This window comes from Artibeus jamaicensis, unplaced genomic scaffold (genome assembly GCF_021234435.1).
Source record: "Artibeus jamaicensis isolate MK-2021 breed Jamaican fruit bat unplaced genomic scaffold, CSHL_Jam_final contig_354, whole genome shotgun sequence".
Classification (NCBI taxonomy): Eukaryota; Metazoa; Chordata; class Mammalia; order Chiroptera; family Phyllostomidae; genus Artibeus; species Artibeus jamaicensis.
In genome coordinates this window covers 9,406,713-9,430,103 of record NW_026521803.1, presented here as the reverse complement: position 1 = coordinate 9,430,103, position 23,391 = coordinate 9,406,713, and the positions used below count along the sequence as shown (strand labels likewise).

The following is a 23,391-nucleotide window of genomic DNA, read 5'->3' as shown; positions in this document are numbered from 1 at the left end:
GTGACGATGCTCTAACCAACTGAGCTGCCTGGTCTGGGAATGTATTTATTCTTTAGCAAACTGTTTTCCACTTTCCTTTTTCACTATGTGGAAAATTTACTCTCCAACCTATAGGAAGGGAAAAATCTATTTGTAATGTTAGGTTGGTCATTTGAAAGTAAAATCTAAGTAAGAGAAGTTGAGGGGAGAAAACTGCTTAAAATGGTACTGCTTAATTTTATGCAGAAGGAGTAACTTGGTGTCAGGACATTAGTTAATACAAGAACAAGAAGAAACCACACAAAGAACCAATTCTAAAATGATCTCTTCATTTTTAATTTCTTAAAAAGCATGTTCACAGCACACTCCAAGAATGCCACACAGCAATGGTTTGCTGCTCTTAGACAAACAGAGTATGTCAGAAAACATAACAAAAAATTTTTTCAATGGTTAATGTTTTTTAAAAATTAGATCTCTCAAACTTCTGTAAAGCCAATTATCACCAGTCATTGAAATCTTTGTTTCAGCATAGTAGACATTTCAGAAATGTAATTTAAGTATGTACCCCAAATCACACTTCTCTAAAATGCAGTTAAAGTTATATAACAGAAACAAAAATAAATATTTTCCTAGAAAGAACATATTTGGCATTTTAAAATAATGTTAAAGGAGAAGCTTTCAAGTGTAAATAATGTTTAGATCTTTACTTTCTGTTACCAGATTGGGTCTCCAGTGGTTCCAATCTGAAATTAATAGGAGGAATGATTACATCATAGTTAATGAATTTCAATCCTAACAGAGCCAATGTACTTTTCTAGTATGGTGCTTGCTTTATTTAAGAAGTGGCGTCCAGCCAGTACTAAAAATTATTTAAAGTGAGGTCAGATAGTTAAGTTAGTTGGTTAATTTGGTACCCAACTTGTTTCAAAGCTAGTGTTCATCATTTGACTATTAAATATTTCTAATTAGCTTGCTATATTTCTCTCAAGATAAATCAGTAAGTATATAGCTTGAGTGAAATGTAAACTGAACTTTGTTTCACTGACTTCATTAAAATATGTCAAACAAGGTTAAACCTTATATTCTGCCCTTCCAGGTAATTTATATTTTCATTATAAATGCAGAGCAACTGCATCATGAGTTACATTCTATCCATTTCAACCTAAATGTGGAAATGCTAAAGGTTAAATTTTATAAATTTGGATGGTTAAAATCTTATGTATTTATCTTCCAGAAACTTACAATGCCTTTTCTTGAATATGACCATGGAAAAGAATAATTCAGTTTATATTCATGATGTACCAATAAAAAGTATTTTGCTTATATCTATTTCCATCAACCATTCTGAAATCAGATTTCCATTTACAACACCTACTAAGACACTTTCCGACACCTACTAAGACACTTACTTTCCTTTAGAATTGTGGTCACAATCTGGAAAAAGAACTGAGAAGGGCTAATTTCAGGCCGACAAACTAATTGAGGGAAGATGAAACACGAAGCAGGGAGGTGACCAGAGCAAATATGTTGTCATAAAAGCCTCCCTTGTAAACACGTCTGTCCTTTCCTCCCATATTTGGAAATACTACCTAAGTTTTAAAAATTCTCATCAAAACAGTTTATACCATAAATTCTGTAAAATCAGGTTGATTTCAACCAGATAACCTGTAGCTGTTAAAGAACTATATCATCCTGTTCATAAGGTATATAAGATTCATAAGATGAGAGGTAGTGACATTTTATTCTCTTGATGCCGAGCTAAAAATTCCACACTCTGGCATATGGGTTACAAGGGGAAAAAGCACAGAGCACCATTGTACACGCCTCACGTTTTGGTATTTTCCAGGCACCCATAACTACATTTGGCATTGGCAGCTGGAGACCACCGCTGTGTTAACACTGGAAGCAGTGGATGCTGGTACTGCTATTCATCACAGGGGACTGACGGACCTCCATCATCTTTCAAAAATGAAGCAGCTTTCCTTCCATTCTTCTGAACGTGGTCTTCATTCATTCTCTCCAATGCTTCTATCTACAAAATTAATACCATTTAAAACGGAATCCATTTGTCAAAATACTGTTTCACAGAAATCATACTTTAGATTGAGCCAGTATGCTTACTCTCTTAAAACAAGGTCACTGCTAATGATGCCCGCCTTGAATTAGAATTATACAGATTACAGTGTATCATGTACATAGATTACAGCATGACACATACGTTTTTTACTCGAATATATCACCAGGCCAGGGTCAATTATCTAGTTATATTTATCAAGCTAGCAATTGGTATGTCTTACTGTGTACTCTATAAAGCTTCCAGGGAACAGAGGAAGGGATTTTCCAGCATTCATTCAACAATGGTAACTCCTACCGACTGAGCTACTGTACTGAGCTAGAAGCTAGACTGACCATCTATCTCTCTAGTATTTCTCTTCTGGCCTTAAACTCCAGCTTGCCCAATTCAAGTCAGACAGGGGAGTTCTGCAACAGATTCTGTAATTGTTATCTGTTTTGGCATATTTTGAAAATAATTTGCTACTGTTTCACTTTTTAGTTTATGTTCAATTTTAAAATATTTTCTCTGGAGGGAGATTTTTTTAATGGTTCTATAGATCCATGTTGTAATGACTGGGTATTTCTAAGAATGGCCACTGTGAATTTTCTATGTTCAGTTACAAGCAGGAACCACATGTTACCAATTTTTGTATCACCCAGAGTATTCAGCAGTTAACTGCAGAAAATGGGAGAAATACAGTGTACTGGAAATGTGTTACTTGTCCATCTCACCCAAACTGTGAACTCCTCCAAAGAAGTGTTTTGCTATGTCTATCTTAAAGTTTAAGCCTGGAAAGGACCAAAAATATCTCAAGAAAAGAACAATCTCAAATTAATTTTGTTTTTGAGGGGAGGGAAGGATAAAATTAGCTCTGAGGTTCAGTTATCTACAATATTCAGTACTCCACTACCAGCAAGGAGAACAGCTAAGCTTACCTCAGCTAAGAAATCGGCTTCATTATCTGCTGAGATATTTAACCCTGAAACAGCATTGAAGAGTTCTCGTTCACTAAGGGCTTCCTTTACTCCTCCTTTCTGGAAAAACTGGTAAAACAAATATCAGAAAGTCAGTAAGCGATATTAGCCAGGTATTGTAAAAACAGGGAACAGTATACTTGTAAGACCACTGAATTCCTCCCACAACTTTTAAACCACAGGTTTTCCTACTTCAAGTTCAACTATGCTCAGGTTCTACTTGTTCTTTGTCCTTTCTCACACATCTACACTATCTTCTGAGTTCAGTTTGTCAGTCTATAGCTGGATTAAGTTGGCACCTCTAAAGCTGTAAAAATGAGTGGTTTATAAAATTGCTGGCATACTTTGAATGTGTAGACTCAAAATATTCACTAAATCCCATGAACTAAAACTGTCAAACAGGCACAGAAGTTAGTTCCAGTATGAAGTTACTCCATCATCCAGAAAGACCATTGATATCTGAAATGTGTTGCCAGCAATTCATTTCCTTTGGAAATAGCAAACCACCCAACTCTATGATTACTAAGTTTTACCTTCCCTAATGTGTTTATGCTGCCTCACGGAACCTGATCAGACACTGTATCAGTGAGACCATTGTGCTTTTAATGGTAATAACAATGACAGTAAGCAGCGGGCTTCCTACATGCAGCCTCTCTTTAAGCACTGTGCATATAATAAATGTCTACTGGACTATTTAAATGTTTGGAGCAAAAATAAAAACTTACTTTATTGGAAATGTAATTCAATGGCCCAAATATGAGGCATAAAATCAAATTCTCGCTAAAAATAAAATCTGACAAACTGATCTTTGTATCTTTATCTTGAAGGCAGCCAGAAACCAAATCCTTCCTTCCATCTCTCAGAACATCTTGCATGCCTACCTGTGAGACATTCCTACAGTCACGGAACAAGAACTCCAGGCCATGTGGATGGGTAGGTTCTACAGACTGACTGACATCGATCAGCCAGACCTATTTAAATATAGAGCATGCAGAGATTAACCTTCAGCAATTTACATCAAGTCATTTAATCTGAACATTAACAAAATATGCTCCTTACCTTCCCAGCATGCCACAGCATGTTATATTCGCTGAGGTCAGCATGTACAAGTGTGCACTCATTATATAACTGCTGCATCAACTGTGAGGAGGTGAGGTAGACATTTAGGAAACAAAGAGACAATTCTTAAGTTACCAGTACAACTAAAATGTCTACGCTAACCAACAGTATCCAGAAAATCAAGACTAGGTTAAAGGGCTTACTTCCTCTTTGTACAGTCTAGGACCAGGTTTTTTCCCCCAAGGTAGGGCGGTGAAACAGTGAGATAATGGAGGGGATGAATGTGTGACTATCGAATTCCTTCTCCATGTGGTAACAATGAGATCTGGAGGCCAAGGGGCAGACCTAGATTCTACAGGAGTAAGCAGCCAGGTGTATATGGTCACTAATCAGGAGACTTAGGCTTACCCTTCATAAAAGGGCAAATGGCGCATTGAAACCTCTATGGGGATGTATATAATTCCAAGGTTAAAAAGTAGTCCCTGCCAGACAGAGGAGGAAAAAGATATTGGAATTATATATTCATTATGGATGGTGAGCCCTAGCCTTATAGTAGGTGTCAGTGTTAATGTTTGTTTCCCAGCCTTAATATAATGCAACAGAAAAAGTACACCACAATTTCATCCCTTTCCCAGCCACTACACCACCAAAAAAGAAGCCAGAAAAGTAATCTGATTTTCCCCTGAATGTTGTCCTATAGGATGCAAAGAAAGCTGGATCATCTCCCTAGCTGTATCTTAAAAGGTTCATTTGTGCCCTGGCTGGATGGTTCAGTTGGTTGGAGCATCGTCCCATACACTTAAAGGTTGGGAGTTTGATTCCCAGTCACAGCACGTACCTAGGTTGCAGGTTCCATCCCCAGTTGGGGCGTGTATGGGAGGCAACCAATCGATGTGCTTCTCCTCACACTGATGTTTCTCTCCTTCTCTTACTCCCTTCCTCTCTCCAAAATCAACAGACATATTTTTAAAATTAACTCGTATAACACTTCTGTATTCATATCAACTGCTGAATGACATGAAAGCTCCATATGGACTGTGCAAAAAGCATGTTTCTCCACTATCAGTTAAAACAATACAGCAAAATAACAACAATATTGGGAGCATTTTCTTAAGCTAGAAAGACCTCAGATTGAACTCAGTAGCTGTCCTAGAGCATGAATGCCTTTCTCCTGATTCCTGACATGTGCCTTCCAACTCTGACACCTGCGCAGATGGAAAAACCACTCCCTACCATCTTGGGTTTTCAGCTGAATTTTCCCACAATGAGTCCACATGTGCTTCCCCTGAATTTCCCAACAAGAAAGATAAATCCTTTGCAATGACAGCAGTATCATTCAAGAAAACATAAAATCAATTAGGCACTATAACTGTTAAATGTAGTAATGTCAAATTTTAATAAAGCTTTTTCAATAATAGTGCCATGCTCCTATGTAACTGATGCTAACAACTGTGCCTTCACTTGCTTCCTAAGTTTATTTTTCTAAAATGACTCAGGACACACACATAGTGGTATAAGGACAACTCTGATTCAAAGTTAACATTCCTTCACTTTACACTTCAGTTTGTTCTTATTATATCACCATAAAATAGTACTATTTTAGTACTATGTTTTTAAAGTTTAGAGGAAATATTTGTTGAAGGTGGTGCGAATGCTTTCAAAGGCACAACTTACATGAAGGGTTTGATAGTAGGCTTCTTTCATTTCGTCACTACTGAGCTTTACTTCTTTCAGTTTGGGGGCTGGAACTTGATCATGGCCAATAAAAGACATAACTAAAATGTGTTTCTTCAGTAGCACAACTTCTGGACAAGGAATCCCAGCTTTCTGCATTCTATACAGGAAGAAATTATTAAGAATGTAAAGATCAGAAGGAGAGAATGTTTTACTTATTCAGAAAATATCTAACAAAGGCCTGCAATGATCTGGCACGTTCTACCCTGGGAGACGCAGGAATGCGCATGGGGTGGTGGAAACAACAGACAGGTGAAGAGACGATTACAGTGCAGGCTGGTGCACGGACTGGCAGAGGTGGGGAACATCAAGACAGGCTTAGAAAAACTGGGCAACTAGGAATTAGCCAGTTTAAGACAGGGTGGGGAAATGCTACCCTAAGGCTGGCAGCAGCTTGTGGAAATGCATGTAGGCATTCAAGAGCACAGTCCATTTGAGGAGTGTATATAAATCAACACAGCTGGACCCTAAATAGAAGGAAGAGCAATATGGGTGAGAAGGTTACAGTGACAGCTAGGCTCCACATCACAAAAGGACTTTGAACTTAACACTAAGGACTATATGGGCTGTTGAAAAATTTTCAGAAAGGCAGAGGTGAGACCTCAGTAGTAGAGAAGAGAGTGGAGGCCAGCAAGACCTCTTAGGAAATTATTCTATACATAGAAGTCCTACTAAATAGAAAAATTTTGCTACTAATAAATATGGATAACTGAAAGCAAACATCTTTAGAAAAAATAAACTAAAATTAAGCTTTTAATAAGATTAAGATATGGGAAGGTTTTTTAATAAGCAAGATTATTACTAAGTTACTTGGTTAATAAAACAAACTCCTTGATAAATTCTGCTTACAGAATTGAGAAACAAATTAAAGCAAAATGCAATTTGACTGGTAAGACTCTACCCCCACCAAACTAACAAACCTTACATGTAAAAGACATTTCTGAAACAAAAAAGGGAAATCACTATTTATAATAAGCCTAACTGGAGGATGATAAAAGATAGCACTTAGATATATGACAAATTATCTTAGGCAGAAAATGACTTCATTTCCATCCAACTTTACCAAGAAAACAAAAAAGAAATTGGCTTATTTATCCTAACAATATAAATTCATACTTACATGCATAAAAATGTTTCTTACAGAAAGCCTTATCAAACACTAGAATTTCAAGGCTTCCCATAATTTCTACAAATGAATTTCAAAGAAAGCAGAGATTTTTTTTGCTTGGCTAACAGGCCTAACACAAACAGATCGTCACTCCAGACTGCTTCTAGCAGAATGATTTTCTTTACCTTGTGAGATTGTGCATTTCTTTTTCTGCCCACATTCGGATGATCTTGCGTGGATTTAGTTTACTGAAGCGATCTTTAAACCTGAAGTCATCTTTAATATATTTGTCACGATTCTTAAACTCATTAAGGGTTGTTTTAAACACCTTGATGGCACATTCTGTAGGTATAAGTTTACTACATTCCTTTTCATCTTCCATGCTAAAGGGAAGAAAAAAAATTTAGTCAGTATAAGTTGCCAGGTCACAAGGAAAACAATTTCAAATACCAATTCTCATGAGTAGATCTACCTCCTCTGAGAATGACAAGTCTTGTTTTTGGTTATTTTTTTAGCTTTCAAGTATTGAGTTTTAATGTAACCTTAGGTTTTGGTTTTTTAAATCAAACACACTTTCAAATAAACTGTCAACCAGTTTTCAAAAATCCATAATATAATCTTCACTTAATGACTATGGAATCAAACTCAAGGAACAATGAAGACATACATACTTCCAAATAGGCTACAGCCTACCTGGGATGGTTCAGGGGCCAAATTCAATAAAAGCAACAAAACAGAAGAGTTTTTTAAAGTTGTCTCTTTAACTGCTAGCAGTGAGAAGAGTGAAGGGATCCCTGCCCTGTGAGTATGCAAGGAGGACCAGGGCAGAAAAAGGAAGTAAAAAGGAAGTACATGAATAGACAGGTCCCTTTGGTTGGAAAGGTTAGGAAAGGCCTTATGGCACAGGTGACATCTGAAACCGAACCAGGACGATGGGTAGAATATGAACAAGTACAGTCACAGTGTTAACAACAGGAGAGGTAGGAAACTACAGGACCTGTCTGAGAAGCAAACACTACAGCTAAGACTTGGCTGCAGAGAAGAAATTGCAGGAGTTAGGGCTAAAAGAACAGGATGGAAGCAGGTCTGCACAGAGCCCTGCCGGCCTGGATGAGAAGCCTGGATGTATTCCCAAAGGTAGCAGGAATCACCAAGGGCTTGACATACTTCATGACAGCAAGTCAATGACAGTGTCAGGACCACAGGGGGCAGGAGCAGCGAGAGGTGTGGGACCTGTTTAGCCTGCTATTGCAATGTCCCACAATCGTGAGCCACTGAACCAGTTTGAATCATGGTGGTGGCCATGGAATGAATTGGAGGATGGAGGAAGAGACAACAATATTTAGCTTTAAATATTCGAAGAAGTATTAATCTGGAAAGGAAAGGAACTGTATTTCCAGAAGGCAGAAGCTGACTCGAACTCCGAACTCTCTCCCTCTGAACCTTATTTCCCTACTGACTCCTCCTCCAGTCAGCCACAGATGACTGAGTACTCAACTGGTTCCAGTAACTGTCTTCTCTTCCAGGGAAATTTAATTTAGCCCCATGGCCTTAAATATCCTCTTTGTATGGATAACTCCTATATTTCTGTCCTCAGTTCTGACTTTCTCCAGAACTTCAGGCCAATTTACATAATCCCTACTTGACACCACTTGGATTCTAGCAGGAATGTCCAAGTTAACATAACCCAAACAAAATTCTTGATAACTGTACCTTAAACCTAGCCCCCCTGACTCTTGCCTCAGTAAGTGGTACCACCTGGCTCTTCTAGCCAAGAATCTGTCCTCTCACACCCCACATCCAATCCATCAGCACATTACTGACTTGTACTTTCAAAACACATACAAACGCTCTCCTTGTCTTCATTTTCACTACCACCTCCTTAGTTCAAACCACTGTTATCTCTCCTTTAAACTATTGCAATAACTTTTTTAACTGATTATACTGCTTCTTCTCTTGCCCCACTATAACTCATTCTCCACATAGCAGTCTAAGTAATATTCTGACAACAAAACACACATCACCGCTCTGGTTCACACTACACTTAAACAAAGAGCAGGCTCCTCGTCCTGGCCTCAGAGCCTGACCTCTGCTTACTTCCCCAGCTCCTCGCGCTCCTTCATACACTATGCTCCAGAGTACTGGCTTTCCTACAGTCGCTCAAAGATCCCAAGCTTGGACCTGTTTTAAGGCATTGTAAGCACTAGCTGTCCTCTAGTCTAGAATGTCCTTCCACCCGATCTTTATACTGTCTCCTAGACGTGTCATTCCAATCTTAGTTTACATGTCATCAGAGAAGCCTTCACTGTCTTACTAATAAAAAGTAGTCCACCAGTCACTAAGACATCACCCTATTTTAACTACCACAGCACATATCTGGTATTTTTTATTATTTATTATTGTCTTGGAAGGGTGCTGGGGTGGGGAGGAAGCACATTCTACGAGAGCAGGGACCGTCCTTCTGCCAGTCACGGCTGTGTCCCAGTTCATGCCAGAGTACCTGGCATATGCTAGCTCCACAAATATTTGGTGAATCGAGGAGTCAATTTTCAGGGACACAGATTAGAGATTCTATCAGGAAAAAAATTCCCAATAATTTAAAGACGTTATACACATCTTTGGATTTCGAGCTGTTAGGCTGTCACTGGACTAGTTCAGCCGTAAGAGATGAAGCCCCATTGGAAACACCACTGAAGATTCCTTACTTGGAAGGTCTCTGGGACAGATCCCAATTTACAACATTCATCTTGTCATTCTCCTGCTAAAAAATGTCCTGTTTTCTTAAAATTAACACAGCTCTCTGCCTAGTTCTGAAGGTCCTCCTTATCAACTTCTGGTTTGCTTATATGGTTTTATATCCTATTACATCCTATTCTAAATCTCATTGCCTAAGCTTCAATTCTCCATTCTCGGCCCTTTATTTTTTTTAAAAAGGATTAAACATTATATATAAAGCTGAAGTTCCCTTTGGTTACTACCCCAGTATTTTCATTCGTTATTCCACCTCTCCATAGGCAATCGCCATCGTGAACAGCATCTTTCTAGCCTTTTAAAAAAGATCCATACACAAGCATCCACATACATAAGCATCTATTTTTTAAATTCCATATATAATTTTCTGTATAATACATGGGTGCTGTTTATAAGCTGCTAAGCCTGTGCTAATTCATTATGTAGCCTTGGTATGATATACAAATTTTTAAAAAATTTTTAATAAATATAAGAAATCAAGAAACACTGCTTGCTACATAGCCAGTTCAGAGGCCCAAATAGTGAGCAAATCTAGTACTTTCCACTCAATGAGGCCTTCCACTATTTAACAAAAAGGAACAAAAAGTGCATATTGTCTTTGCCCCATCAATTTCATTGTTAGGAATTTAGCTTAACAATAATTCAACAAGAGCATATCAAGGTAAATGTACAAGGATATTCCTACACATCCACACAACAGAATGCACTACCATAAAAATGGGGTGATATAAGCCAGTAATATAGAAGGATCTAAGATATATTACTGAGAAACCAAGACCCTGAACATAGAGTATAATCTCTTTAACATAAACAAAATAGGGATATATGCATAAAAATTTCTGGAACACTAGAGTTAGAATTGTTTTTTTTTTTTTAACATTTTATTTATTTATCTTTAGAGGGAAAGGGAAGAAGAGAGGGAGAGAAACATCAATGTATGGTTGCCTTTCGTGCGTCCCCTGCTGGGAAATGGCCTGCAGGGAACTGGTCTGAAACCCAGGCATGTGCCCTGACTGGGAATTGAACCGCGATTGTCTGGTTTGCAGGCCCACGCTCAATCCACTGAGCTACACCAGCCAGGGCTAGAATTGTTAATAGTGGCTCTTAAAAAAAAGAGATCTGTGGGCTTCCATTTTAATCCTTTCTGTAAAGTTTTAATTCCTACCATGAGTAATCTTTTCATTTTAAATAATTTGTGCCATTTGGTTATATTTGCCAGGGCTTAAGGAATCTTCGAATTAAATTTGGAAGGAGGGCAACGAAGCTTAAAGGAAGAATAAATATTTATTAAGATTAACATAGCAAGTAATATCAAGTATGAATGACCTCATATATCCCCACAAAAATCCTATGAGGCAAGGGTCAATTTATAAATGAGGTTAAGTAATTTGCTCCAGATCACGTAGCTGGAAAAATGTTGAACTATTTTATCCTAACAATAATTTTTAATCCTTTTCTTTTTCTAGTAAGCCTTGCTGTGAGAGTTCAATGGTAAGTAATCAGATGATTTCAATATCCCTGGCATGTTCTCTAAATAGGCTCTACTTTTTAAAGTGTTCTTCTTCCTCATGCAGTTCTTTATTCATCAAACCCTTGTAAGAAAAGTGAAGTGGATTAAGATCTAAATAGCATAATATCTCTCACTCATATGTAGACTCTAATGAACAAACTGAACTAACAAGCAAAATGGAGACAGACTGGCAGAGAGCAAGATGACAACTATTCGGGGGTATTTAGGGGGTGAAGAGATAAAGACTCATGGACAAGGACAGCAGTGTGGTGATGGGGGGGAGAAGGGATGGGGGGGCTAAATGGCAATGGAAAACAATACAAAATAATAGCCTTAAACTTATGACTAAGAAAAAATAGTAAATTAACTAAGATTAAATTATAAATAAATAAATAGCATTAGATCTCTAAAAGATCTTTTCTTAAATAATATAAGCTTTATTTAAAACCAGCATTTCTAAAAGTAAGGACTGGAGATATAAGGGGAGGAATCAGTGGCTGATCTAAGCAGGTTTCTTTAGACCTGGTACCAAAAGGCCCCACAGTAGAAAAACTTGGGTTTTGGGACAAATCAGATTCAGATTTTGCTCTAAAACTTACAGCTGCCTGTATGATATAGTGTGATTACAATAAAGTAGAAAGTATTAACATAGGCATAGAAAAAAGATTAAAGGAGTCTACATGAAATTAATGGTTACCTCCAGAGGGTGGGATTAAGATGACATTTTCTTTCTACATTCTTAAGCTATCTAGGTTTTCTACAGTAACACTCTTCCAATTAATCTGCTTTCCATGCAGCATTAATTTTGATTTGGTGTAAATCCATTCATATTGGGGAGAAGGGGCTAAGCTTTTGTTAACATGATGGTATCGTATTTTGCTCACTTACCTCCCTCCATATGCGTGGAAGACAACAGATTCCTTCCCTGTACTAATGCAGCCAGTGATTGTCTCCAGCATCCCAGAGTTGACCATTTTATACATAAGTAAACGTGTTTTAGGATCAACTGCTTTTTCCTGCAAGAGATAAGCACTATAAATAAAAATGCTCACCATATAAAATTTTCTAAGCCATTTCTAATATTAAACATTCAAAATATACATATTTTTAAAATCTTTATTATTTACTTATAATAGGCTCTTAAGAGTAGTGTCAAGATACAATTCATTCCTGTAACTTCAACTCTAATGTCCTTGGAAATGAATATCTAAAAGAATCATTAAAAGTCCAACATTAGCTTAGTCAAAATCTTATTTTATCTCCAAAGTTTAAACAGCTTTACCAGTATACTTACTCTTAGTTTGTTTTTATAAAGGTTTAAAAATTACTTTACTCTCAAGATATTAGACATTGCCTTCATTAATGTAAAATATCGAGACCTGCAAATTATTAATATGCCATAATTTTTTTAAAAATCTTAGAACATTCAATATACAATGTAAATGACACAGTTCAAATTATGACCACTGAAATACTAGTTTTAAGTATGTAATTAATAACCATTACATTAGAGCTGAAAAGTCTAAAAAGCAAAGCTACTTGGGTTTTATTTACATCTTTGATTTGAAAAACCAATCTCATGAAAAAAATATCAAACAGGAAAAAAAGTAAGATTACTTACTGCAGTAGAATGTTCTTTTTTCTCATGGAGGCGGGCACTTCGACGTTCTTCTGAGTAGGCATGTTGTTTTAAAGCATTGAAAACATGGTTTGATAGTTTTAAATCCATTCCAATTCCATCTCCTACCTGAAATCCAGGTGCAAACTGACAAAATGAAGAATTAGCATCTGAATATTTTAAAACGGGGCCAGTAAAAACAAAAAATGAGATCAGTCTTTACTTGAAACAGGTTTCCTACTCAATAAATAATCAGGCTATGAAAGCGGAACCCACAGATATTACAGAAAAAAAAATGACCCATTAATAAATCCAACAGGAAGGAGATCAAGGCTATTTAAGAAACTGTAACCAAAAGGAGGGCATTTACTCTCTTCTGTGCACAGAAGACATTCAATCACATCTAAAAACCAAGGTATTTCAGCATCTGTTTTCTACCTTGCTTTACATAAGACAAAGGACATTATATTTTGCAGACTACACCAAATCTTACCAAAGAAATATAATTTCATAATTATTTCTGAGGAGTGGGTTCATATAGCAAGCTATGCCCACTCTTGGACAATTACATTCTAGAGCTGCACTGTTCAATATAGTAGCCACTAGCCACATGAGGATATTTAAAGTCAAATTAATTAAAATATTATAAAATAAATAATTCAGTTCCTCAGTTATATTTCAATTGTCAAATATGGCTAAAATATTAGTATAGATAGAAAACATTTCTACTAGCACAGATGTTCTTTGGAAAGGGTTGTTCTAGAGTCAGATTTAGACTTTCTAGAATTTAATAATATGTTCAGTTAACAAGTATTTGTATTCTCAACTCTAAATGTTTTTTTGTTAAATTTATTTTTAGACAGAAGGGAAGGGAGGAAGAAAGAGAGGGAGAGAAACATCAATGTGTGGTTGCTCCTCATGCGCCCCCTACTGGGGACCTGGCCTGTAACCCAGGCATGTGCCCTGACAGGGAATTGAACTGGCAACCCTTTGGTTTGCAGGCTAGCCCTCAATCCACAGAACCACATCAGCCAGGGCTCAAGTCTAAGTGTTTTATATTAACCAAAGTATTTATGAAATAGGAAAAAATGCTATGTTCCCCCCTTCTCCTATTTTTTAAAGATATATTTTATTTCTGATTTTTCAGGGGTAGTTCAGGCACAAGATTAAAAAAAATTTACGTATAAAAGGGGATATAGTAGAAAGTATTTCTTTCCCGTACCTATCCCCCAATAATCACTGTTATCTGTTATTGGGTAGGGGTGCTATTTTGTGAAAAGTTGTATGCTGAAAAATAAATGTTACTTTCCTGAGAACAACTTCTTAATTTTAGAATCAATGTAAATCAAACTATTTTTTAAAAATATTATAGGTTTTTATTCTGTGGTACATTATATTCTCATTATTGGCTAAGAGTTTTCATGACATTGCCATATTATCATCTAAAGCATCTTTAGAAAAGACGTAGAATATTTTTTTAAATTTAAGATACTATCTTTAGAATCCCATGTTTTTAACATGTTATAACTCACAATTCAGAGATAACCCTTTCTGTAACTTACATTTTCCATTCTGGCTGTATTCTTTCTCCCACACACTACTTCATCATGTTTGGTGGTGATGTCTTTTCCTTTTCCAATAAAACCCTTTTTGGGAGTAGGAACTGGTTTTGCTAAAGGCAATTAAGACAAGCCAAGTATGTAAAAACAGCAAAGACTAACTTGCTGAATTCAATATTGTCTATAAAGATAACCAAATCTTACAGTAAATTACCAAATGTGACCCAAAGATAAATATAAAATATAAGGGTTCATTGGAAAACTTAGTCTCCCTATGTTCCCATCAAATAAAAGCACTGATACCTGCTCTATAGGGATCATCACGAGTATCCTGCCAGTCAACCTCATCTTCAGAGCTATCACTGTCTTCATAAGGATGCACTTTTCGATAATTTTCAAAGGAAATTGAAACTTAAAAGGCAAAAACAGTTGAAGACTTATTTAGGAGCACTTTACAAGCATTCTCTACCACCCAATGCAGTTGTCACAATACCTTTGCTGTCTCCATTGAATTTTTTTTCTTCACGCCTAAGCTGTGCATCATATTCTCTGTCAAATTCCATCTGTAGCATCTGAGCCAGCATTAGGTCACTGGAAGTATCGGTGTTTTCTCCAGTAATAAATGGTCCTTCAGCAACGCTATTTAAAATAAGGCAATATAAACTAATATACTGTGCCAATGGAAACAGATTCTACCAATTATGAGAGTAGGATGTGCTTTTCCACTGTTAAAAATTGTACTAAAGAAAAACGGAAAAAACTTTACGAAAGTTACCTTCTCCTGCCCAGCTGCTCTCTGATTAGCGACAAAACCTGTGAGATCACCAACTAGGGTTTAAAAAGCTGTGAGAGAAAGCTACAGGGTCTATAATAAAATCCACACTAGGACCCAGAATTAATTTCTTCTGTGTTCTAATCAAAGTAGAGAGAACATCTATACCAAAAGATAACCTACAGACATCTGTTTAAAATATTATTTGATAATTTGGAGACCATCTGGTTTGACCGTTGCAATAACTAAAGCACAGAGAAACAGAGAGTTTGTCCAAGATAATACTGAAAACTCATCACAGAACTAAGACCAAAACTCAAATATCAGTAGACTCCCAGTGTGGTGCTCTTTCTACTGCAGTGCTTTTCTAAATGTATTTCTTAATCATTTGTAATGACAATCACTAATCAAATCCTAAAACTTTATTATAATAAGCTGCTAGACAAACTAGATTCTTTGGGAATTTTACTTACGCAACTTTAGGAAAAGTGGCAGCTTCTTCTTCTAATTGCAACTCTTTAGCCAACTGTTCACTCATTACATCAGCCAAAGAACAAGATATTGTATTTTGAGGGGTAGCCCATGGACACTATTAAAAAAAAAAAAAAAAGACAATTCATAATACTGAAATTAAAATATCTTCCAAACTTAGAAATAAGGTTATTTTTGAGAATCAAACCTGTTAAATAACCCCAAAATAAAAATATTTCCCAGTTCAAATCTAACCAAGGATAAGTGTAAACTGAAACAATCCAAAGCCCTTTCTAACTTGTTTGATAAGTGTGTCCTTTTAGTTGAAGGGAAACATCAGGCTATCATAGCATCGCCCCACTAGCCAAGAGTTCATGTAATGACATGTCCTTTGTTCCAATTCCATGATTCCCCAAGCAACCTTCTGTTTATAATTTGGCTTCCAAAGAAGATTCTCTTAATAGGAACAGACTAAACCAACTGGCACAATTCAAGCCCACTCAGAAGTTACACCTCATTCTCATGTACAAAGTAAGTCTTTTACATGTAAAATGTGTGTGGTCAGTCTCTCTCAAGACATGCTAAAACAAAAAATAACGAATAATGACAAAATAAAAAAGCGACGGCAAAGTGGTATTTTGTGAAACTATCCAGTCAGCCTTCCTCGATGATATCAATATCTTGACCGTCTTGAACTAAAAAAAAAAAATTTATTAATTTCTGAGGGAGAAAGCTTTACTTAGCAGCAGCAAATGATGACATTTGCTAATCTAGTGATTAGGGCCATCGACACTGAATAAGATGTCTAAATCTCTCAAGAACTTGCCCAGCTCCCCTTCCAAGATTCTACCCCAAAGTACACTCCTCCCATCACCAAGCCACTTGTAAGAGCCTCCTAACTAATCTCTCTGCCTCCAGTCCTGCCGTTTCCAGTCAGCACAGCACAACACAATGGTTTTTCTAAAATGCAGATTTGAATGGTCCAGGCTCCTAACTGAAAGCTTTCATCGTTCTAATGTTTCCCATTACCTTTACAATAAAGTCCAAACTCATTCCTTAACTACCACCAAGTGTCTAGTTTAGAATACGGTATATGATATTGTTTTAGCCAAACAAAACTGTTTAATCACGGTGAGCCAATAACAAATCGCTAGCTGGCCTAAGGGCTTGGTGGTGAGACTTTGAGAGACAGCTAAGCAAGAGACCCTAGTTCAGGTTCCACAAGTCCTGAACTTGAGGTTCAGGAATTCATTTGGTTCAGGCTGTTAGGGTGGTAAGTGTGATAAGTGGCAACTATCCCTAAGTGAATCAGAACCAAGTTTAATTGAGACTCGCCCTGACAGGGATGAGATGCACCCAGTTCCCAGCACATACCTAAACCAGCCTACATCAGATTGACCTGGAAAAAACAGGAAGCCTTCCAAAGGCCTGGTGTGACTTCATTCGCTCAGATCTTACCAGCAACAAAGCACTCTCCTGGTGAGCATTTTGAGGTCTGGAATCTTGAAGCTCTCTGTAGTCTGGAGAACACAGCTAATCTCTTAGCCAAAAAACTCTGGTGACATCCTCCTAAATCCACTAGGTAGAAGACATAATGCCGCCTAGAAATGCTTGGTCTGATCCCTTTCAAAATTCAGGTTCCAAAGGGCAAGTGACTATATTCTCTAACTTAGAATTGCCAATCACATATTGCAATGACTAACAGTAAAATAAAACACAACAACTCACTGTATTTGAGTCACTTGGCTAAATATACAAAACTTGTATAGATTACTTAAGTCACACAATAATTGAGCAGTTGGAATATCTTCCCTATTTCATAGATTTAGAAACTGATACACAGAAATGTTTTTTTGTAGATGGAAGTGCTGAGATTTGAACCAAGGCAGTAGGACTTGAGAGACTGCACTTGAAGCATTTTGCTGTACTGTGTCCCTTAATCACCTTGGCTTGGTACTGAAGCAAAGTGCTGTACTGCCTGCAGCCTAAAATCCAAATTCCTCAGCAATACATGCCCTTCACAACTTGACCTAATTTAACTTTCCAGTCCCAATAACCCTCATTACCCTGTGTTCAAGCAGCATAATTGTATGCCAAACATGGCATACTTTTACCCTTCCACACCTTCCTGCCTGCTCTTCTCTCAGGATACTTTTTCTTCCTCATCTATTTCCCCCAATTAAATTACACCTCCTCCGTAAGACTCAATTTCTACGCCTTCCTTTGTGTTTCCACACCACTGTGTACTGTTTGAGCAGGACCACTCACTCTATCAGAGTCACCGCATCCACCACAATACACCACCAGCCTCCTGAAAGGCAGGGTCTTCTCAGTCTCAGAGCCCGGCACAGAGCTTCGGACATAAAGAGGCATTCGGGCACTTACTGAATGTGTGCCAAAAGGGAGGAAACACGGTAGGTATTTCATGAAACCGTCAGGTTGTCCCTGTAGAGGCCTGGTGCCTTTATGCCCCTACTAAAGTCCCCTTTCCACCTTGAACTTGGCCCCTTTACCTACCCACGTCTGGTGTTTCTAGCCTTTAACCAAGGTCAGTTGTTTCCACTAACGTGTAAAATTAGCTGATCATTCCCCAGAATAGGCAAAAATGATAGGGAGTAATTGTAATTTTGAGACACAAGTTTACTTACTTCCAAAATAAACTGAATCAGAAAGGGAAATGTGGAGAGCCCAGCGGGCACCAAGAACTCTGCCCAATCTCACAGTTCTCGCTCCTCAGTGACTTAGACTCCAGAGCTACACTTCCCTGCGCCTCCGCTGACCAGCTCAGCTGGGCCGTCTCCCTCGGGTGAGGGTAAATAAGTAAAGACTTCGAAAGGCTGCCAACTCCCATACTTTGATGACAACCAAACTCTTCAAACCAGCAGTCAAAAGCCCTCCATAAAACTTGTCAAGCTGTGGGGGACAACCCACCACAGGCACAAGGGGTTTACTACCCCAAGGCTGTGCTTAGAAAATTCACTAGGGCTGCTCATATGAATGGGCACCATGGAGTTTATGTAGGGGAATCCTGTTATCACCTTGCAACTCTCTTCAGTAAAGCAGACACTCTTTGTAATCAGAGAAACTTTATTACATGTTAAAATAGTAATAAACCTTAGAAGAGAACCTCCATCTTTGCTGTTTAACATCACTTCCCACTAGTCCCTTCGTCAACATAAACTCGCCATTGATCAAGACTGGAAACCCCACACAATCCTTCCCAGTTAGTTACTCTGCTCTAAGTGACATCAAGCCTATAACCAGCTCTCTGATTCATTCTTTCCCTTTTGCTGAAGAGCCCTGAGACACACCAAGTTTTCCTTGCCTCTGGGAAACTGCCACCACTGAACTCTCCTCCTTGGAGTTCTTCTCTACTGCCGTATTCTCCCAGACCTGGCTGGCTGCGGACTAGAGGGAAATAGTCCCCTTCTCCTTCTGGCTCCTAAAGATGCATCCTTAGCTGCCCAACCCACTTTCCTTTTTTTAAAGCTTGTACTGCAGACAACTATGGGGAAAGAATCAAGTAAAAGAAAAAAACAGCAAATACAAAGGGGGCACATAAAAATCCAGTCCTCAACTTGAAGCAAATCAAGAGAACCATAACCCTCAGGAAGGTCCCTCATCTTCCCGTGCAGCTTGAAGATACAATCTAGACAGAATATTTGAGTGGGTAATTTTACTTCTCAAGACAAGAATCTCTGGAAAGTGTTATCTGGGTCTATAAAACAACATTAAAGCATTTTTTAACTTTAAATTTTAGATACAGTTTTTGACGTTACATTTCTGATGTTAACAAATAACATACAAATGATGTTACATATATCAATAGCAATAACAATATAAACAAAAGTTCCCTGAGGTCCTCAATAATTTTTGAGTATGTAAAGAAGTTCTGACTGAAAAGTCTTGAGAATTGCTGGCCTTTAACATTCTTTCCATTTTTCAAGACCTTCCTCAAAACTCCACCTCCTCCATGTATGCTTCTATAATCACTTTGGTCTTGCAAAAAGTTAGAGAAGAAAAGGATTAAATAAAACTTGCAGCATCTTTCTAATTCTTTTGCCTGCAAAATGCTATCTTCCCAATAGAATATCAATAAACCTAGGAGTTTTTGATGTTGTCGAATGATAAAAATAAAACCTGACTTTGGCACAATTGCCAAAGAATGAATCAGAGAGCTGGTTATAGGCTTGATATCATTTAGAGCAGAGTAACTAACTGGGAAGGATTGTATGGGGTTTCCAGTCTTGATCAATGGCGAGTTTACGTTGACGAAGGGACTAGTGGGAAGTGATGTTAGACAGCAAAGATGGAGATTCTCTTCTAAGGTTTATTACTATTTTAACATGTAATAAAGTTTCTCTGATTACAAAGAGTGTCTGCTTTATTGAAGAGAGTTGCAAGGTGATAACAGAGGAAGATTCCCTTACATGAACTCCATGGTGTCCATTCATACAAGCAGCCATGTATATGATGTATACTTAAATGAAAATATGATTAATATCAAGTATTTCATTACTGAATTAATTTTGTAAGTAAAATTTGTCCTGAGGTTAAGTAATCTGAGCAAAATTCATTTCATTTGGCATTTTCACGAGTTACTGTAAGTTCTTAAGTGGAGGAATTTAACATGTAACATATATATTAATTACTGTCTACTGATTTCATCCTTTTAAGTCTACTGATCTTGGACTTGAAAACATGGCTATAATAAAAAAATACACAAAATAACATGTAGATGTAACCACAATTGCCAATGGAATACCTTAGATTCTCCCTACAGTTGTATGAAAACTTTCATAAAGTTAATTTTCCTTTATTAAGTAGCTAATTATTTTCCCCTTTTTCTGTTAAGACCTAGCCTGAAGATCCAATAAGATTAACAAGTGACCTCTTACACGAAAACAAAAAATGTTCTGTGTTGGCCTTTAACGAACAATTATGAAGCTTAAAAAGTCGGATTCCTTCATAACTGTAATGTGAAAAACACAAAATCCCAATTGAAGCACTCTTATTTTCAAGCAAACTCTCAATAAAACGCATAAAAATCTTTTCATCCTTCTAGTGAAAGTATCATGAAAAGCAGACCGAAATCCAGAAACCAAATGTGAAATATGAAATAAACGGAGTTAGCCATTACAGGAGAAAGCTTAAATGTTACAGCCCCAGGCTGACAAGAATTCATAACCGTTTTACAGTGTCTCGAGTGCACCTCAGTATTATTAGCCTGGGTGGAGAGCAGGTGCTCTTGCATTTATCTTTTACTACTTAAAAAACAAGAAGTTGCCTAAGTAGGATAACCACACTTGCCAAGTGAAGTCAACAGCTGTCGCCGGTCGGGCTTCCTGTGTTATTGGGCTGACTCACTAGGCCCGTCCAAAACAAGCCCGTGCTCGCCTTCCCGCAAACGTCACGGTCTCCGAGCCAGTCTTGCCCACAGATAAGCTATGGAGTTTCAGACAGCAAGGGGGGCGACCCAGAAAGAGGCCCCAAGTCTCTGGCAACCTGGGCCCCCTCTCCGCCTCTCCTACCCCCACCCCTGCGGCCCTGCCGCCGGTCCCCCCTTTCTGGGGTCGCCGGGGTTTCGCCCAGAGCTTCCCGAGTCGTCGGCCGGTCCGCCTAGACGACTGCCACGCTCTCCGGGCTCTCCGACAGAACCAGCCCAGGTGACCACGGTAGGTGCATTTGCCCCGACAGTCACGCACCTTGCTGGTTCCCCAGGCCGCTGCCGGCCCGGGTTCAGGGGATGACACTCCGACCAGATCCATGTAGGGAAAGAAGCCAGTGACAAGAACGGAGCACAGAGATGACAGGACCGGGAAGCAGCCTCCACCGAGGAGAAAAGAGGCCGGGCAGGGGCGACTGGGGGGATCGGACCGGAGCAGGAGCCGGAGCACAGGTGACAGATGGCGGCGGCTGCCGCCGCGTCCGGAACTAAACCTTTTCTCTTCCGCCTCTTCCGCTAGGACCGTCGCTTCCAATTGGCCACCCCCGTGGGCTCCGCCTTAAGTCACCTCAGCTCGTTTCCGGAGGCTGCACTTCCGGCCGCTGCTCTGAGCTCTGGGCTCCCGGCCCGGGACTCTGGGCTGCTGGTCCTGGTTGACCGGGTTGGGCTGGGCGGAGGCTGGGTGTGGTGACTTTTCTGGCCAGGCCCTCCCCCAGCCGTGCTCCGTCTTCCCCTTCTGCTGGGCTGGACATCCGCTGGATGCAGTTATCTGAGTTGGACCGCGTGGACTGTAAATAAACAAGCAGAGGACGTTCCTATGTGCGCTCATTTTTTCCCAAATCAATTCTAAATTGTGATGGAATGGGAGACAGAAAAATGGCAGGTTTCGAGAGCGGAGCGAGACTGAGGAAGGCAATCGGACCTTGTTGCAGTTTGTCCTTCGGAGGCGGGGCATGGAACATGGAAATTTATAAAATGAGTTATGTAACATAGAGCATAAATGGACTGCCTAATAAAATTTTTTATTCAGTATTTTGTACAGAGATTCTCATAAAGTTGAGTGGATAATAATATTTAAGCATTACATTTCACATGTGTTCAATCATTGCTCAAAGTACTGTACCAACTCGTCGGTCCTCAAAATAATCCTGAGAGGTAAAGGCTATCGTTCATCCCTTTTTACCTATAGTGAAATAAGTGCAGGGAGGATAATTTGCTCTAAGCCATACAGCAAATAAGTAGTGAACCCAGGCAGTCTGGGTCTGGAGACTGGCATTACTAGACTGTATGTATGCCAACTATTTGGACATTCCACAAATAAGTACTCAATACCTTCTCCCTAAACTGCAGTTCTGAGCCAGGATCCCATGTTTGGGATCCCTGGTGTACTGACTTTAATGATTTTCATTACCACACAATCCTTCCAATTCCAGATCGTGTTCTGAATCTTCCAAAAACTCAAAACTAAAGGCAAAACTATAGCTATACAGTAGGATACATACAGCTTGACAAATGTCTATATTTGTGAATGTGTGGGAATTGTATTCCCTTTTAGTGTTTAAAGGATTGCAATCAGTGTTCGAAGATACAAATAATTGAGGACAAATGGTTGTAACCAGAAGTTAAACGGACTCTCACTTGTGAATTAGAAACAGGAAAGATGAGCCAAGAGATAATTGGAGCCTTTTATTATTGTTTTTGTTTTGTGGGAGTGTTTTTTTGCCATATATATTTTTAAATTCATCTTTCAGTTGCAGTTGACATACAATATATTACAGTTGTACAAAATAGTGATTAGACATTTATTTACCTTACAAAGTGATTCCCCTGGTATCTCTGTTTAAGCATAAAGGGGGGGAATGATATGGGAAGTTTTGAAGAACCTTTGTTTAACCTTTATTTGCCCAGGCCCCAGGCGCCCTGGGGAGAATGATGAGACTGTCTGGGATAAGTAAACAATGGTGCATTAGCTAGGACTAGGATTAACACCCCTGCTGTGAAAAACTGACCTTCGACTTTAGCCTATGTACTTTACTTCCGCCTCGTAGCTAGGACTGACTTCTGCATTCCTGCTTCTATATCTTGCTTTACTACTCCGAAGGCTATATAAACCCCAAGAATCCTTTGTTCGGGGCTCAGAATTTGGAGACTGCCTCCTCTGGACCCGTGCACATTAATAAAACCTCGTACTCCAGAAACCCTCGGTGTCTGGTTGCTTCATTTTCCTGCAACATCTCCAGTGCCCATCTAACACTGTATATATATAGTTATTACAGTATTACTGACTGCATTCTCTATGCTGTACTTTATACCTCTGTGACTCTTTTTAAAAGTGGCAATTCGTACTTGGAGCC

The 23,391-nt window shown here is 38.6% G+C and overlaps 2 protein-coding genes across 2 annotated transcripts; one reads left to right on the top strand and one right to left on the bottom strand.

Annotated features, from left to right (window-relative positions):
• Positions 1-291: 291 nt before the first annotated feature.
• On the bottom strand, positions 292-21,539 carry RIOK3 (RIO kinase 3). The gene is made up of 13 exons (XM_037134078.2): positions 21,297-21,539; positions 15,594-15,709; positions 14,842-14,987; positions 14,652-14,759; positions 14,352-14,461; positions 12,793-12,936; positions 12,060-12,187; positions 7,096-7,293; positions 5,743-5,902; positions 4,069-4,149; positions 3,891-3,980; positions 2,971-3,078; positions 292-2,011 (listed from the first exon to the last, which is right to left on the bottom strand). The coding sequence occupies exons 1-13, from the start codon at positions 21,357-21,359 to the stop codon at positions 1,904-1,906; spliced, it is 1,560 nt and encodes a 519-aa protein (XP_036989973.2). The 5' UTR covers positions 21,360-21,539; the 3' UTR covers positions 292-1,903.
• On the top strand, positions 20,555-22,069 carry LOC119040971 (actin nucleation-promoting factor WASL-like). The gene is made up of 2 exons (XM_037134079.2): positions 20,555-21,266; positions 21,558-22,069. The coding sequence occupies exons 1-2, from the start codon at positions 21,039-21,041 to the stop codon at positions 21,726-21,728; spliced, it is 399 nt and encodes a 132-aa protein (XP_036989974.2). The 5' UTR covers positions 20,555-21,038; the 3' UTR covers positions 21,729-22,069.
• The last annotated feature ends 1,322 nt before the right edge of the window (positions 22,070-23,391 follow it).